The sequence below is a fragment of the Bubalus bubalis genome, chromosome 10 (assembly GCF_019923935.1).
Source record: "Bubalus bubalis isolate 160015118507 breed Murrah chromosome 10, NDDB_SH_1, whole genome shotgun sequence".
Classification (NCBI taxonomy): domain Eukaryota; kingdom Metazoa; phylum Chordata; class Mammalia; order Artiodactyla; family Bovidae; genus Bubalus; species Bubalus bubalis.
Window position 1 is genome coordinate 6,053,977 of NC_059166.1, and position 18,599 is coordinate 6,072,575.

The window sequence follows — 18,599 nt, forward strand, 5'->3', positions numbered from 1 at the left end:
AGTCCGTTAAACTTACAGACTTCTTAATACAGCAGACTAGAAGTTTATAAGGACAGAAGTAGGTGACCTGACACGAAGTTTGCTCTGACAAAGCAGATGACTCTGCTCTAAAGCTTTTGTTTTTCTCTAGAAAGTAGATCACCATGCCCTTCAAATACCATAGAAGTTTTCAGATCATCACTTGGTGGCTGCAAAGTCTTGTGGCCAGTCATATTTGAATGAAGTTTTGGCAAATGATGAGAATTCTACCAAAGGACTTAAGAATCAATATCTATAATTTCCTGGTTATACTAGTCAGTTTGACCAAAGTCTTTAAAATGTGCCAAGTGGTTCTATAAAACTTATGTTGATTCCTATTGAATTTTTTTTTTTTTTTTGCTTTACAAGTTAGCAGTTCTGAATACTATTTTATTCTGGATACCTATCATCAGTTTGGGGACCTGCCTCTGAACACATTTATAAGACAGTGCACAATGCATTGATATCTTACTGCATTTGTGGTGAAAGGGAAGGAATGAACAAAGTGGCCTTTTAAAATACTGGCAGAATTCAAGGCCATTTAGTGTGAGATGGAATATTACAATAAAGAGATCTTTGCCTCTGAATGTGAAGGCTTTATACAAGATTCATGGTAGAATCAGTTATTGGAAATAGAAATATCTTAATTCCCCATTACATGTTTTTCCCCAGATAATAGTCACATCTTAGGAAAGAGATTTTAGATAATGATCACCTCTACCATGTCAAATGTATACTGAATTGTCAGTGATTGATGTTAATATTGATGACTGCTTCTAATCAGGCTAAATGGGAAGATGCTCAGATTTAGGATCATTTTAAAATAGCTTTAATTACTAAGTTCTATAAGCAGTTTGGGCAGCCTGGGAAATCAAAGTAATTGATATTAGTTTTTCTAAAGATCTGTGCAGTATTAAGAAGAAGAAAACCTCTTAGGTTGGCAGGACAATGAAAAGCTTAGGGAAGAATTTAGTTGTTTTAGTTAAAAAGGCTTTTTGGATACCTACTAATTATTTGATATATTCAGTAATTTTTTTATTATTTTTATACACTATTGCTATATGATTTAAAGTGATAACAAATCAATGTGTTTACTGTACAGGTAAGACACTTACTGGATTTGAAAGGTATAGACGTTATATTTCAACAAATACCTTCAGACCTGTGTGGGTGGTTGATGCAGGTGATGAATCAGACATAATTCTGGTCCAGTAGGAATTTACACTGGCCCATAGAGTTTATCCAGTTGAACAAAGAATGGAACATATAAAAATTCCTGGGAGGGCTAGAAGTCAAGATTTTATTAGGGTTTAAATACTTTTAAAGTTTTAATTTCATATCATTTCCTCTGCTATGCTATCTAACTGCTTGTACTTTAAAAATTAATTATAATTCTAGATTTATTATATGACAGAATTCAAGTTTAATTCTATCATTGTTTAAAGTAGATGTCCCAAATTAGATATGGCTTATATAAAATAGATCATTTTTTTAAAGAGCTAATTGCTTTCTGTATTAGAAACTGTTATTACAACATTTTAATGTCTGTCTGCCACATCTTGTGCTTGAGGCTGCCAGGTTTTAATGAAGAATTTTTAAATGTTGATTAAAATAAAACTTGCAATATTTTGGTCTGCTGAAACTTTTATCAAGCAATTAACATTAATTTAAATGTAAAGCATCGTTCCTTTGAATACGTATATGTCATGTTGTATATCCAGTCATCTGCCATATATGCTATTAAAAAATACAAATGCCCTCGACACTAGTTAAAACAAAAATGTATGAAAAGAGGAATATATTTTTAGGGAAACAATATGGTTAGTAAGAAGTAGCCACTGTAAAACCTATTCAGTGGTTTACAGGTAATTAGCAAAAGGACTGCAAGACCATGTGGTCAGGCATTATATATTAGCTATTTTTTCACACCAGAAAAAGTTACAAAATTGAGTTTGACTTAATAAACTTAGTGTTAAAACTTTTATTTGTTTATTGCATTCTCTGATCAGCTAGGATATAATTTATAAATATGACAACATTTTGAGGTTATTTTAGGGTATGTTTTAATGTATACATAAAAAAAAATAACAGCAGAAATGTTTTCTTGTATCTGATTTGGGGCAGTAGGAAACCGGTGAAATATCGAAGTATTCTTTTTCCATTTGTTGTGGCCCATTATCTAAATTCGGAGAAGGCAATGGTACCCCACTCCAGTACTCTTGTCTGGAAAATCCCATGGGCGGAGGAGCCTGGTAGGCTGCAGTCCATGGGGTCTCGAGGAGTAGGACATAACTGAGCGACTTCTCTTTCACTTCTCACTTTTGTGCATTGGAGAAGGAAATGGCAACCCACTCCAGTGTTCTTGCCTGGAGAATCCCAGGGACGGGTTAGGGTTAGGGTTAGGCCTGGCGGGCTGCTGTCTATGGGGTCACACAGAGTGGGACACGACTGAAGCGACTTAGCAGCATTATCTAAATTAATGCTGAAATAATTAGCTTTAAATTAGTCATTTGATAGTGATCCCAGCATGGAGTTTTCACATGGGAAAATACTTGTGAAATAGTACAGGGGATACTATTTTAGTACAACTACCTTACAGAGATGCCTTTACTGGAGTTAAAATTAAACATTATAAAGGACTGATGGCGATAACATTAGTTTGAACTAAACTAAGGCTGTTGTTAGTAAAGCATACATTGGATCCTTATCCATGTAAAGGAATACACTGATTGTTGAACTATGCTTAAAAATCTGGTCATTCCAGATTTTTTGTTATTGTATAATAATTACTATATATTAGGATTATTTCTTTCCTATCTTATCTGCTATGAACTAGCTTCTCCATTCAAAACAGGAGCTCTACCATTTCCAAAACCTGATTACTAATGCTTTTTAGAACAGATGACCTTGTCTTCTGTTTCCCAGAAAGAGACTATCACCTCTGAGATGTTCTGTCCTTAATAAGACTTTCTACTTCATCATTTCTTGACTGTTAATTAGGGACAGCAATACCCTATGGATGATGCTGGCTTAATTAAGGAAATGTGTAAGAAAGTATACACTAAAAATCTGGCGCACACTGAGTACTCAATAAAGGATAGTTTTCCCTCCTTCACCTTCAGCGTTATTTCTGTTTGATTTTGGTTCACCATTACATCTCCTCTCTTTGCTTTCTAAAATGTATTTATCTTCAGTGTCTTCTTCACGGTGGTCTAGACAATTATACTGCGGTTTCCTCTGTCTCAGTTTCCAACTCCACTTTGCCCTCAAGCAGCTGTCATTTATTTCCTTTGTGACATCGTCATGAAAACTTGTAGAAAGAATGACCTTTGTTCTCTTTCTTACACTCCCATTCATTCCTGATTTCCTGAAAATCTGGATTCTATTCCACTGTCAAATTTATGTCACCAATGGCTTCCTTCTTGCTTATAATCAAAGACTTTTGTAGTTCTTACATGTTCGATTATGTTTGACCTTATGACATTATGTCCACTCCCTAAAGCCCAGAGCTCAAATATCAATTCCTAGAAATTTTCCTTCGTCTTCAAGACATGTTTACTTCCGCCTTGAAGTTCTCATAGCACTTTCTACAGATTTCTCCTTAGTCAGTTTCTGATGATGTAATTATGTGTTTTTGTCTCAGTCTAGTGTGTTGTGAGTTCCACAGCGGGGACTTTGCCTTATCTGTCCTGAAGTTCCCCCTTCAGGGTATCCTGAATACCCCCTTACGACTAGTATCATCAGGTATATGACACTGGTAATTATCAAATATTTGAAGTTTTTTGACTTGTTCAAAATTTGAAAGGTCAGTTTCTCTCTCTCTCTCTCTCTTTTTTTTTTTTTAATGAATGTTTCCTAGAATATAATGCTTCTGGAGACAAGTGTGATGGTACTATATTTTAATCATCCCATGCTCAGATAATTTTTTAGAATATCCATAGAGTGTTCTAGTTTAGATTTCAGTCATCTGTGAAATAATGAGAGTAGAAATTCATAAGCAAGTATTTCTTCTCTGATTAGTTCAAGAGAGTTGATCTCAAAGGTATTGTGGCTTACTTTGAGGGGAAAGGTTTTTTGAAAGCAAGAAAAAAAAATCATGCTATCTGTGAACGGTCTTGAAAGTGAAAGTTGTTCAGTCATGTCTGACTCTTTGTGACCCCATGGACTATAGCCTGCCAGGCTCCTCTGTCCATGGAATTCTCCAGGTCAGAATACTGGAATGGGTAGACGTTCCCTTCTTCAGGGGATCTTCCCAACCCAGGGATCAAATCCAGGTTTCCTACATTGCCGGAGGATTCTTTACCGTCTGAGCCACCAGAGAATAGTGTAGTCAGTCTCTACTTTTCAAATCATAGCATTACAGAAGTACATTAAAATTGTTTTGTTTAAAATTTCACATTTGTTTTGCCATTAAAAACAAACATGAAAATGGTAACTCCTCCAGTCAGCATGCAAAAAAACAAAAAAAGAAAAAAAAGCATGTTAACCCATAATGTACCAGAAATACCTTGCTCATCATGGGAAAAACGGGTTCTGCATTTTATCTTTGGTCTTAAGTAACACTGCTTTGCTTTGGCAATATGAGTGGGGCTTTTCCTAGCACCTGCTCAGCTGAAACACGTCCTTCATTAGTCAAAATCTGTCAGTCCTGTGCAGTTCAAGACGTGCTTTGAGCTGTGATACAATTTATCTGTTAGAGAAAACAGGCTCCAAGTCTTTCTTGCAAGTTGTTACTAATGAAGCAACTGGAATAAATTTCCCAGTGCTTTTGCCTTTCCTATTTTCATTTGTTACAAAGGAAATTGTCACTTCTTCCTGGGAATATAGAGATCATGATTTTTTAGGGAGACACTGTGGAATGGATAATAATTTTCAAGGTTTTGCAACTTTGTAAGTAAACAAATAAGGTGTATATACATGTATGTATATGCATGTGTTTATGCACATGCACACAAGTGGTGGTGATGTGCTATGGAGAAAAAAGACAGCAAGGAAGGAACCTACAGAGCGTAGTAAATGATGAGAAGGCTGCTTTACAATTTTAAATCAGGGCGGCGGCGGCGGCAGCGGCCGAGGGTGTCCCCGCGATCCACCGCGAGGAGCCAGTTCGAGATAATGTCGCTGTGGAGACTGCTGAGGAAGCAAAGGAGCCTGCTGAGGCTGACATAAATGAGCTCTGCCGGGACATGTTCTCCAAAATGGCAACTTACCTGACTGGGGAGCTGACGGCCACCAGTGAAGACTATAAGCTCCTGGAAAATATGAATAAACTAACCAGCCTGAAGTATCTTGAAATGAAAGATATTGCTATAAACATTAGTAAAAACTTAAAGGACTTAAACCAGAAGTATGCTGGACTGCAGCCTTATCTGGATCAGATCAACATAATTGAGGAGCAAGTAGCAGCTCTTGAGCAGGCAGCCTACAAGTTGGATGCATATTCAAAAAAACTGGAAGCCAAGTACAAGAAGCTGGAGAAGCGATGAAAAACAACTGTGGGGACAAAGTCTTTTTTAATGTGGAAAGAATGTTTTATAATTATAGACCTGAATCTTCAGGTTGATGAATTGTCAAAACTCCTCAAAAGGCAACTATGCTGGTCGTCCCAGAAACATCCCAACATTGGAGTAAACTGGAGAACTGTGGCTATCCCTGGAGGAACTTCTTTTGAGGCAGAATCCTCAGAAACTCAACACTTATAACTCCTTACCTTTTACTTGAATGCTTCATCATCCATTCAGGACAAAGAGTTTCTCAAAGTTCAGATAAACCTGGGCCTGCCAGTAGAATCAAATGAGTAGCAGTTAATTACTGTATTATTTTCTTAAATGGTTGGTTTTTGAGTTACTGTGTAAAAGGTGGTTTTTTTCTATCAAGGATGTAATGTATTGCTAACAAGATTCTAAATTAAAAAAGGAAAACAAAACAAAACAAAACAAAAATTTTAAATCAGCCAATCAAGTCTTGCTAAGACAATGATATTTGAGCAAAGACAATTCTTTTCATCTTTGACTTCTAGAGGGGTGGACATATATATTGACTGTCAGGCTGCCATGTCAAGACCAGACAAAACCAAGCTCAGCATTGCCCATCCCCAGGTTAAAACCACTGAGTGAAAAGACATGTTTGGAGATGAAAACTGGTAACTTAGCATGAGACACTTGACATCAGGTCCTCATTTTAACATCGTCCTTAATCTGGTTGTAATCTGCCCGTCAGTCAGGCTAGTCTGTGCTGCAGTAGTGATGGATGCAGTGGCTTCACCACTACTGATTTATTCCTTGCTCAGTTACCTGTTCCTTGTGGACTGGCATAGTATTGCTCGTGCTGTCTTTGCCCTGGGATGAGCTGGTCCTATCTAGGCTACATCCCACCTACGGCAGACAGAAGGGAAGTCTTGGCCACCTCTTTTGTCCCATGTCATCAGTCAAAGCAAGCCATTTGTCCAAGCCTGGTCTGAGTGAAGAAAGGACAGGCCCAACAGGAAGTGGAAGCAAACACTAATTATATTTCCCACTCTTGGCAGTTTAATTTTATTTCCCTTCAAACTCCAAAAAAAATGTCATTTTCCACTTCATTACACAGATGCTCTCTTGTCACCTTGACGTGTCCTTTTCTCTAAAATCTGCCGGTGTTTCCCCCACTGTTGCTCGTCTTCCTCCTCAGTTTGCTTGCATACCAGTTATCCTCAAAAAATGCAGGTGCATCCACTTAAGTACTCCAACCTTTATTGATCTGCTACAGAATTAAGCACTCTGCAGTTTGGCTTCAGCTTTATATGGGAATCACATTTGATCCTGGAGAGTAAAACTTGTGCCTTTTATGTCGCATTTGGCTAAGCAGTAAAGAATCTGCCTGCAATACAGGAGCCGCAAGTTCAATCCCTGGGTCAGGAAGATCCACTACAGAAGGGAATGGCAGCCCAATCCGGTATTCTTGCCTGGAGAATCCCATGGACAGAGGAACCTGGGGGGCTAAAGTCCATGAGGTCGCAAAGAGTCAGACACGACTGAGCACAAGCATTGATGTCACATGTGGCTCGCAACAAGTGTCTCTACCATTTTGTTCAGTTCAGTTCAGTCGCTCAGTAGATTTCTGTCCTCTGTCGAGCCCATCTTTGCATGAAATGTTCCCTTGGTATCTCTCATTTTTCTTGAAGAGATCTCTAGTCTTTCCCATTCTGTTGTTTTCCTCTATTTCTTTGCATTGATCGCTGAAGAAGGCTTTCTTATCTCTTCTTGCTATTCTTTTTTTTTAAAATAAATTTATTTGTTTTAATTGGAGGCTAATTTCTTTACAGTGTTGTATTGGTTTCGCCATACATCAGCATGAATGTGCCACAGGTGTACACGTGTTCCCTCCTGAACCCCCTCCCTCCTCCCTCCCCGTACCACCCACCCCTCTGGGTCATCCCAGTGCACCAGCCCCAAGCATCCTGTATCCTGCATTGAACCTGGACTGGCAATTCATTTCATATATGATATTATACAGTTTCAATGCCATTCTCCCAAATCATCCCACCCTCGCCCTCTCCCACAGAGTCCAAAAGACTGTTCTATACATCTGTGTCTCTTTTGCTGTCTTGCATACAGGGTTATCGTTACCATCTTTCTAAATTCCATATATATGTGTTAGTATGCTGTATTGGTGTTTTTCTTTCTGGCTTACTTCACTCTGTGTAATAGGCTCCAGTTTCATCCACCTCTGCATTCAGATGCTTATATCTTTCCTTTTCTCCTTTGCTTTTCGCTTCTCTTCTTTTCACAGCTATTTGTAAGGCCTCTTCAGACAGCCATTTTGCTTTTTCACATTTCATTTCCACGGGAATGGTCTTGATCCCTGTCTCCTGTACACTGTCACGAACCTCCGTCCATAGTTCATCAGGCACTCTATCACATCTAGTCCCTTAAATCTATTTCTCACTTCCACTGTATAGTCATAAGGGATTTGATTTAGGTCATACCTGAATGGTCTAGTGGTTTTCCCCACTTTCTTCAATTTCAGTCTGAATTTGGCAATAAGGAGTTCATGATCTGAGCCACAGTCAGCTCCTGGTCTTGTTTTTGTTGACTGTATAGAGCTTCTCCATCTTTGGTTGCAAAGAATATAATCAGTCTCATTTTGGTGTTGACCATCTGGTGATGTCCATGTGTAGGGTCTTCTCTTGTGTTGTTGGAAGAGGGTGTTTGCTATGACCAGTGCATTTTCTTGGCAAAACTCTATTAGTCTTTGCCCTGCTTCATTCCGAATTCCAAGGCCAAATTTGCCTGTTACTCCAGGTGTTTCTTGATTTCCTACTTTTGCATTCCAGTTCAGTTCAGTTCAGTTCAGTCACTCAGTCGTGTCCGACTCCTTGTCACCCCGTCAATCGCAGCATGCCAGGCCTCCCTGTCCATCACCAGTTCCCGGAGTTCACCCAGATTCACGTCCATCGAATCAGTGATGCCATCCAGCCATCTCATCCTCTGTCATCCCCTTCTCCTCCTGCCCCCAATCCCTCCCAGCATCAGAGTCTTTTCCAATGAGTCAACTCTTCGCATGAGGTGGCCAAAGTACTGGAGTTTCAGCTTTAGCATCATTCCTTGCCGGGGTCCAGCCCCAGTGGATCCAGGGAATTCGAAGCGGGGACGGCGTCAGCAAACTGGATACAATAGCTTTATTTAAATATTAATTAGAGATATAAACAGTAATAGAATAAGGATAGCTCAGCAGGAAAATTCAGTGGAGAAAAGAGGCTGAATAACTTGGTTTACATGGAAAGCTAATAAAATTCCAAGGCAAGGAATTTACGTCACCTACGTATACTGCAGGTGTCCTCCCGTTCTCCCAAAGGAGAGGAGACACTAAGGCCTCCCCGGTCAGATCTTAGAAGCCCAGGCATAATTAGTAGGCTTGACGTAGAACCTCCACGTTCCAAATGGGAATTCAGCCAGAAGGTGAGAGAAAGAACCACATGGGGAGACCAAGCTTCGGTGAACAAGGCCTGCACTTTATTTTCAAAAGTAGTTTTTATACCTTAAGTTGTGCATAGAGTATAATGGGGGAAGAGGTAGAGTCAGCAGTAAACCAGGCTTTCTTCCTGCAAGCTTATCATATGCAAAAGTTTAGGTGGTTTACATCATTTCTGGCCAAGAGGCCTGTTAACATTTTATGATCCTTTCTTCAGAAAACTTATTTTTCTCTAAAGGTGATTATTGTAAAGTCAGGCACCACCCTCCGAAAGCATTAGATAAAGTTGCATTCCTATAGGACAAAGGTGTGGTGGGCTATAACAAGAAAAAGAATTAACTCAAGGGTCCAAGGTTACAAACATTAAAGCTACTACTTACATTCCTATACACCAATTATATTAATCAATACACTCCCAGGGACACAGTAGGTAAGGGATATGGAAACTTAGCAGCAAACATTGGCCCAACAAGTGAAAAACCCTTCACCAATACAATTTCTAATCAATCTTTTAACTGCTCAAAGGAATCTGTATTTAGACAGTTTAGAACATCTCATGCCTCTCACGGTTGTGAGGCTATGAACAATCACATGCGGCCGGAAGAACCTGTTCAGGCAGGCTAGAGGACTTCCAAAGGAGTTTGTAGGTTGAAACACTCTTGTCATGCATAGGAACTTTATTAACTGGAGCTGTAAGTTAGCTCTTTTTCAGAGAGAGGTGGTGGGGGACAGCCCCCCATAAAGTCAGAGGTGTAGGTGAGAGCACAAAGCAGTAAAGTAGGCAGATTCTGGTTTGGGGGGTAGGTGCTCGAGAATTTCCAGGGGGACTCCTGAGACTCGATCCCGCCTTTGCGTATGCCGAGCCTCCTTCCTCATGACCTTTGCCATGGGCAGAGTTCCTCACGCTGGCTCCCAGCATCTCCTTCCAAAGAAATCCCAGGGCTGATCTCCTTCAGAATGGACTGGTTGGATCTCCTTGCAGTCCAAGGGACTCTCAAGAGTCTTCTCCAACACCACAGTTCAAAAGCATCAATTCTTCGGCACTCAGCCTTCTTCACAGTCCAACTCTCACATCCATATACTACCACAGGAAAAACCATAGCCTTGACTAGACGAAGCTTTGTTGGCAAAGTAATGTCTCTGCTTTTGAATATGCTATCTAGGTTGGTCGTAACTTTCCTTCCAAGGAGTAAGCGTCTTTTAATTTCATGGCTGCAGTCACCATCTGTAGTGATTTTGGAGCCCCAAAAAATTAAGTCTGACACTGTTTCCACGGTTTCCCCATCTATTTCCCATGAAGTGATGGGACGGGATGCCATGATCTTCATTTTCTGAATGTTGAGCTTTAAGCCAACTTTTTCACTCTCTTCTTTAACTTTCATCAAGAGGCTTTTTAGTTCTTCTTTGCTTTCTGCCATAAGGGTGGTGTCATCTGCATATCTGAGGTTATTGATATTTCTCCCGGCAGTCTTGATTCCAGCTTGTGCTTCTTCCAGTCCAGCATTTCTCTTGATGTACTCTGCATGTAAGTTAAACAAGCAGGGTGACAATATACAGCCTTGATGAACTCCTTTTCCTATTTGGAACCAGTCTGTTGTTCCATGTCCAGTTCTAACTGTTGCTTCCTGACCTGCATACAGATTTCTCAAGAGGCAGATCACGTGGTCTGGTATTCCCATCTCTTTCAGAATTTTCCATAGTTTATTGTGATCCACACAGTCAAAGGCTTTGGCATAGTCAAGGAAGCCAGAAATAGATGTTTTTCTGGAACTCTCTTGCTTTTTCCATGATCCAGCGGATGTTGGCAATTTGATCTCTGGTTCCTCTGCCTTTTCGAAAACCAGCTTGATCATCTGGAAGTTCACGGTTCACGTATTGCTGAAGCCTGGCTTGGAGAATTTTGAGCATTACTTTACTAGCGTGTGAGATGAGTGCAATTGTGTGGTAGTTTGAGCATTCTTTGGCATTGCCTTTCTTTGGGATTGGAATGAAAACTGACCTTTTCCAGTCCTGTGGCCACTGCTGGGTTTCCAAATTTGCTGGCATATTGAGTGCAGCACTTTCACAACATCATCTTTCAGGATTTGAAATAGCTCAACTGAAATTCCATCACCTCCACTAGCTTTGTTCATAGTGATTCTTTCTAAGGCCTACTTGACTTCACATTCCAGGATGTCTGGCTCTAGGTCAGTCCCCTATAATGAAAAGGACATCTTTTTTGGGTGTTAGTTCTAAAAGGTCTTGTAGGTCTTCAAAGAACCGTTCAGCTTCAGATTCTTCAGCATTACTGGTTGGGGCATAGACTTGGATTACTGTGATATTGAATGGTTTGCCTTGGAAACGAACAGAGATCATTCTGTCATTTTTGAGATTGTATCCAAGTACTGCATTTCGGATTCTTTTGTTGACCATGATGGCTACTTCATTTCTTCTAAGGGATTCCTGCCTGCAGTAGTAGATATAATGGTCATCTGGGGGCTTCCCCAGTGGCTCAGAGGGTAAAGCGTCTGCTCGCATTGCGGGAGACCTGGGTTCAATACCTGGGTCGGGAAGATGCCCTGGAGAAGGAAATGGCAACCCACTCCAGTATTCTTGCCTGGAAAATCCCATGGATGAAGAAGCCTGGTAGGCTACAGTCTATGGGGTAGCAAAGAGTCGGACACGACTGAGCAACTTCACTTTGAGTTAAATTCGCCCATTTCAGTCCATTTTAGTCTGCTGATTCCTAGAATGTTGACATTCACTCTTACCATCTCCTGTTTGACCACTTCCAATTTGCCTTCATTCATGGACCTGACATTCCAGGTTCCTATGCAGTATTGCTCTTTACAGCATCAGACCTTGCTTCTATCACCAGTCACATCCAGAACTGGGTATTTTATTTGCTTTGGCTCCATCCCTTCATTCTTTCTAGAGTTATTTCTTCACTGATCTCCAGTAGCATATTGGGCACCTACTGACCTGGGGAGCTCCCCTTTCAGTATCCTATCATTTTGCCTTTTCATACTGTTCATGGGGTTCTCAAGGAAAGATTACTGAAGTGGTTTGCCATTCCCTTCTCCAGTGGACCACATTCTGTCAGATCTCTCCACCATGAGCTGCCCATCTTGGGTGGCCCCACAGTGCATGGCTTAGTTTCATTGAGTTAGACAAGGCTGTGGTCCTAGTGTGATTAGATTGACTAGTTTTCTGTGATTATGGTTTCAGTGTGTGTGCCCTCTGATGCCCTCTTGCAACACCTACCATCTTACTTGGGTGTCTCTCACCTTGGGCGTGGGGTATCTCTTCACGGCTGCTCCAGCAAAGCGCAGCCAGTGCTCCTTACCTTGGATACGGGGTATCTCCTCACCGCTGCCTCTCCTGACCTTGAAGCATTTTGTGACATGTTAGTTAAGAAATTAGTTGCTGAAATATTTTCATTTTCAATAAGTATTTATGGAAAATATGCCTATATTAATTTCAAAACGTGAAGTCATAGTTTTTTTCCCCCTGCATGTATTTGGAGAGTGAATTTCAGCCTCCTTTGAGGAAAAGGCATCTTTGCTGTACCTCCAGTTCATAAAAACTAAGTTATGAGGCTTTTCAATCCCTCACCCCAAACTTCCTTATGCAAAACAATTCCAGTTTACTTCTTTGATATATTTATTTGGGGGCACCTATAAGTTTTCTTTTGAAAATTAGGCTCTTCTGTCACATTTTTAAAAAATCACTATTTTAAAATAGAAATAGATTAAGCCTTATTAGATATGCATTTTTATAGAGTTTTTTTGTTTGTTTGTTTTTAATCACTGTAGCCTCTTGGGCACCAGCCTTGAGACTGAAGGCAAATCGACATATTAATACATTAAAGCTAAACAGTAGGTGGGGTGTGTTTTAAGATTAGCTCATTCTTTGAAGGTGAGGGCTGCTATTCTTCTGCCAGTTTCTAGCCTTGATGAACTCTCCTTGGAAAATGATTCATCTCTGTTGCCATTGGAAAAGAACCTTACTTTATTTTAATCTACTGCTTTTCTTTCAAGCTTTGGTTGCTTTTGTAAGTTTGAAACATATCAAAAGAAATATTTAGTGTCAGGAAACTTAAATGAACTTTAAATTCTAGAGTGTTTAGTGTAGCAATGTTTGCAAAGAGTAAACCATTCATCTATGTAATTGCTAATTTCAGAAGTCCCTTGGAAGGTGTTATAAGGTATATATTCCTGTGAATTTAGGAGAAAAGCCAAGTTTTCCTTATAAAATCTCTGTATTAGAAATTTAAATTATTCTGTACAAGAATAATTTATTCCTTACACACAAAAAAATTCTCAAATTGTATTCTCTCAAAGGTAAAATTTCCTGAATTCTCTTCTCAGCATCAGGCATATATGACCCAGAGAAGCTTACATGTGAGAATTTAGAAAGAGGTTGATAGCAAAACTGATTACCATGCTTTTGGTTTAAGCCAGCAGACTAAACACAGTAGCCTAATTTCTTTTTTCCTATGATAGCATTAAAATAAAGAAACAGATTATTTTTCCCCCTACTGTGAAGTTCTACATGGAACATTGGAGAAAAAGTAGAAAAGGTGTCCAGTAATGAAATTCATGAAACATTTACACATAAAATGCAATGTGTCTTATTTGGCAGTTGTAGGGGTCAACTGCCTGCTTTTCTGCTCACGAAGCCCAAGAGGAGTCTGGCAGTTGACATCCCTTTCATCCCATGGAGAAGGCTCTGGGGATAATGTGTTTCACAACATACATAGATGAAACAGTGCACGCTTCCTATTAATTGCTATCATGTTTTTATTTAGAACAATAAACTGCCAATCAGGAATCATCAGATATTTAAGGGAAAACTATATTTATATGAACAAAAGAGTAACTGGTACAAGAAGAGTTAAGTATAACTCAAGGAACACAGGAGACTTTAAAAAAGAGGTCTTGAGAGTACATCTAGTAGGATTTAAGAGGGTATTACAGCTATAACTGGCTATTATGAAGAAGAGGCAATCAGAAAACAAGAAATTTCCGGGAAATTGAAAATGGTATTATTGAATTAAATTCTTACTGGACAAACTTATAGAAAGGACATTGTTGAAAGTTAGGCTTGTTTTTAATCTTCAAGTTAAATTAAAAATTAATCCCAACAGTTAAAACAGAAAGAAGGAAATTTAAAAATAAAAAGAAAAATTAAGCAGACCAGGAGATAGAGTCAATAGAGTCAAAATCTGGACTGTGGAAAATTCTTAAAGAGCATAGCAGAGCGCCTTACCTACTTCCTGCAAAACCTGTATGCAGGTCAAGAAGCAACAGAGCAACAGTTAGAACCAGACATGGAGCAACAGACTGGTTCCAAGTCGGGAAAGGAGGACGTCAAGGCTGTATATTGTCACCCTGTTCATTTAACTTCTATGCAGAGTACATCAGCGAAATGCTGGGCTGGATGAAGCTCAAACTGGAATGAAAGGCAGAGAATGCAGTTCAAGGAAAGAATATTTTTATAAGCTGAATAAATACTCTGTGCTGATGAACCTTGGCTGTGTAAGACAGGGCTGAACAACTTACTGGCTTGAAACAGCAACCAGTCATTTAGCTTATATGCCTGTGATTTGGCTGGTTGGTCTGGGCAAGGTTGGTTCCCTCACCTGAAGTCACTCGTGAGTCTGGGCAGCTGGAAGATTGGCTGGGGATTAGCTGATATAAAATAAACTCATTGCACAACTGGCAGTTGGCTGTGATGAGAGGAGTAACTGAGCACGTCTCATCATCCTGCTAAACTTGGCTTGCTCTCTTAGCAGCAGGATTCCTAAGGGCAGCATGAGTGGGAGTTCTAAAGCATACTGTGTTTTCAAGGCTCCAGTTACTTCCCTTTGCCAAAGCAAAGGCCCCAAAGACCAAAGCAAATTATTACATGGTCAGTCCAGAGAACCAAAGGGCTGGGATTTGGGCATGCAGAATCAGGGCTATCACTGCACAGAGGCATCAGTAGTCAGATTAAAAAGTCTCGCAAGCAAGATGGATAAAAGTGAACTATATTTACGCATATCTTGGTGAAATTTCAAAATTCTTACGATAGAGCAGAAAATGCTAAAGTCTTCTAATGTGCATAAAATAGATTATCTGCAAAGAAATGAATCACGGTTTCAGGATTTTCATCAACAACACTGGATCCTAGAAGCCATCCAAGCAATATCTTCAAAGGCCTGAGAAATGTTAATTTAAATATAGAATTCTATATCTAATTTTTAATCATACTCCAGAGGAATGCAAATATTGATAAAGAATGTCTTTATGAAAATATATTGAATGATCATCAAAAAATTTTGAGTAAAAGGGTAGTATGAAATTCAGGAAAAGTGATGGCTGAATATAGCCTAGAAGGAACTGGGGAAACTAAAAGACAAAAGATAGTACACTGAAGCTTGAAACTTTGAAAATTCTCCTTCATGAAGGAAGACTTTTGTGTTAGTATGAAAAATTCCCTAAGGATCTAAACGACAGAGGGGACAGCAGAGGATGAGATGGTTGGATGGCATCACCAACTCGATGGACATGAGTTTGAAGAAGCTCTGAGAGTTAGTGATGGACAGGGAAGCCTGGCCTGCTGCAGTCCATGGGGTTGCAAAGAGTCGGACTCGACTGAGTGACTGAACTGAACTGAACTGAAGGATCTTAACATACCACCTGATTCTTCTATGAATGGTACTTAAATGGACTTCCCTGGTGGCTCAGAAGGTAAAGTATCTGGCTGCAATGCAGGTGACCTGGGTTCGATGCTTGGGTCAGGAAGATCCTCTGCAGAAGGAAATGGCAACCCACTCCAGTATTCTTGCCTGGGAAATCCCATGGACAGAGGAGCCTGGCTAACTACAGTCCATGGGATGGCACAGAGTTGGACACAACTGAGCAACTAACACTTTCACTTCAGGACTAGATATGTACTTACTTTGAATTTTAATGTACTTACATTAAAGTTTAATGTACTTACACTGAACTTTAGAATCAAATCGTATACAAAATATTAGAGACTAAATTATTGTCTAGATGATAGAAACATAAAAATAATTAACAATATCAGAAGATTTGAGAAGGAGATTGTAGGACAAAGTGTATGTGTGGCAAATTTTCATCTTTCATTGAAGTAGTAATTGATTTCAGGTTGACAGATCAACAGGAGAGTTTAGTATATATTTCGGTTGTAAGTGGAACCAGTGGAAGAGCAAAAAATGAACTATAAATGCCAAAGTGAAGAGGCAGATAAGGAAAGAAGGAAGGAATGGATATAGTGCCTTAATTCCTCATCTGCTGTAGCAGACAAGCAAAATTCACTGATAAAAGTGCGTTGAGGGATAGTATGCTATTTAAAACCCAATATACAGTTATACTGTTATATATCATAACACATGTGCAAATGTTACCTTTATATTTGGAAAAATACATAATTTACCATAAAAATTCTCTCCTTAATTAGTATTTATTAAATTGTAGAATGTGTCAAAAAAAAGTTCGTATAGTTAAAGCTATGGTTTTTCCAGTAGCCATGTCTGGAGGTGAGAGTTAGACATAAAGAAAGCTGAGAGCCAAAGAATTGATGATTTTGAGCTGTGGTGCTGAGAAAGACTCCTGAGAGGCCCTTGGACTGAAAAGAGATCCAACCAGTCCATCCTAAAGGAAATCAGTCCTGAATGTTCATTGGAAGGACTGGTGCCGAAGCTGAAGCTCCAATACTTTGGCCACCTGATGCAAAGAGATGACTGACATTGGGAAACGTTGAAGGGAGGAGGAGAAGGGGACGACAGAGGATGAGATGGTTGGATGGCATCATTGACTCAATGGACACAAGTTTGAGCAAGCTCCGGGAAACAGTGAAGGACTGGGAAGCCTTGCATGCTTCAGCCCATGGGGTTGCAAAGAGTCCAACATGACTTAGCGACTGAATAGCAACAAGAGTGTGTATAAAGTGGGAGCTGTACATTCACTAGAATGAATGAGGACTGTATGAAAGATGCCCATAATATATTGCTTAATGAAACAAGGAAGCTATGGAACAATATGGGTAGAGGAACCAATTATTTTAGGCTTTCTTCAGTCTGCTTGCTTATCTCACTGTCTGCCTATCTATAGTGTGTCTGTGTGTGCTTGCATATGTGTACATGTTTCACAACTGTGTGTGTGCTCAGTCGTGTCCAACTCTTTGAAGCCCCATGGACTGTAGCCTGCTAGGCTCCTCTGTCCATGGGATTATCTTGGCAAGAGTAGTATAGTGGGTTGCCATTTCCTCCTCCAGGGGATCTTCCAGACCCAGGGATCAAACCTGCATCCTGTATCAGCAGGTGTCTTCTTTATCACTGAGCCATTTGGGAAGTCCATATGGATGAAACAACTCAAAGAATGGAAAACATTTCTGTGTTGTTTTTCATGTATATTGTCACCCTGGTTATTTAACTTCTATGCAGAGTACATCATGAGAAATGCTGGGCTGGAAGAAGCACAAGCTGGAAATTGCTGGGAGAAATATCAATAACCTCAGATATGCAGATGACACCACCCTTATGGCAGAAAGTGAAGAGGAACTAAAAAGCCTCTTGATGAAAGTGAAAGAGGAGAGTGAAAAAGTTGGCTTAAAGCTGAACATTCAGAACACTAAGATCATGGCATCTGGTCCCATCACTTCATGGGAAATAGATGGGGAAACAGTGGAAACAGTGTCAGGCTTTATCTTTTGGGCTCCAAAATCACTGCAGATGGTGACTGCAGCCATGAAATTAAAAGACGCTTACTTCTTGGAAGGAAACTTATGACCAACCTAGATAGCATATTTAAAAGCAGAGACATTACTTTGCCAACAAAGGTCTGTCTAATCAAGGCTATGGTTTTTCCTGTGGTCATGTATGGATGTGAGAGTTGGACTGTGAAGAAAGCTGAGCTCCGAAGAATTGATGCTTTTGAACTGTGGTATTGGAGAGGACTCTTGAGAGTCCTTGGACTGCAAGGAGATCCAACCAGTCCATTGTGAAGGAGATCAGCCCTGGGATTTCTTTGGAAGGAATGATGCTGAGGCTGAAACTCCAGTACTTTGGCCACCTCATGAGAAGAGTTGACTCATTGGAAAAGACTCTGATACTGGGAGGGATTGGGGGCAGGAGGAGAAGGGTACGACAGAGAATGAGATGGCTGGATGGCATCACTGACTTGATGGATGTGAGTCTGAGTGAACTCCGGGAGTTGGGGATGGACAGGGAGGCCTGGTGTGCTGCAATTCATGGGGTCACAAAAAGTTGGACATGAGTGAGCGACTGAATTGAGCTGAATAGTTTTAATAAGTAAAGTGAAAGTGAAGTCACTCGGTCGTGTCCGACTCTTTGTGACCCCATGGACTGCAGCCCACCAGGCTCCTCCGTCCATGGGATTCTCCAGGCAAGAGTACTGGAGTGGATTGCTATTTCCTTCTTCAGGGGATCTTCCTGACCCAGGGATTGAACCCAGGTCTCCTGCATTCCAGGCAGACACTTTAACCTCTGAGTCACCAGGGAAGCCCTTTATAAGTAAAATAACCTAAAAACACACAAATATCCAGATTTGGTCAGGTTTATCATCTCTGCAGTCTCACAGTGGCATCAAGAGTCATGTTGAAGTTATAATCTTTCCTTTTAA

General features: G+C 40.1%; 2 protein-coding genes across 8 annotated transcripts in view; both read left to right on the forward strand.

The window, feature by feature from the left end:
* PRKN (parkin RBR E3 ubiquitin protein ligase) overlaps nt 1-18,599 on the forward strand; it is a 1,206,600-nt gene that overhangs the window by 98,084 nt on the left and 1,089,917 nt on the right. The window lies entirely within an intron of this gene.
* Nucleotides 4,317-5,944, forward strand: LOC102406289 (biogenesis of lysosome-related organelles complex 1 subunit 2). Its single transcript, XM_025294974.3, has one exon. The coding sequence runs from the start codon at nt 5,205-5,207 to the stop codon at nt 5,502-5,504; it is 300 nt and encodes a 99-aa protein (XP_025150759.1). The 5' UTR covers nt 4,317-5,204; the 3' UTR covers nt 5,505-5,944.

What these genes read in the sequence shown, in the direction of transcription:
- LOC102406289 (XM_025294974.3), top strand. Translation starts at nt 5,205, where the DNA reads ATGTTCTCCAAAATGGCAACTTACCTGACTGGGGAGCTGACGGCCACC.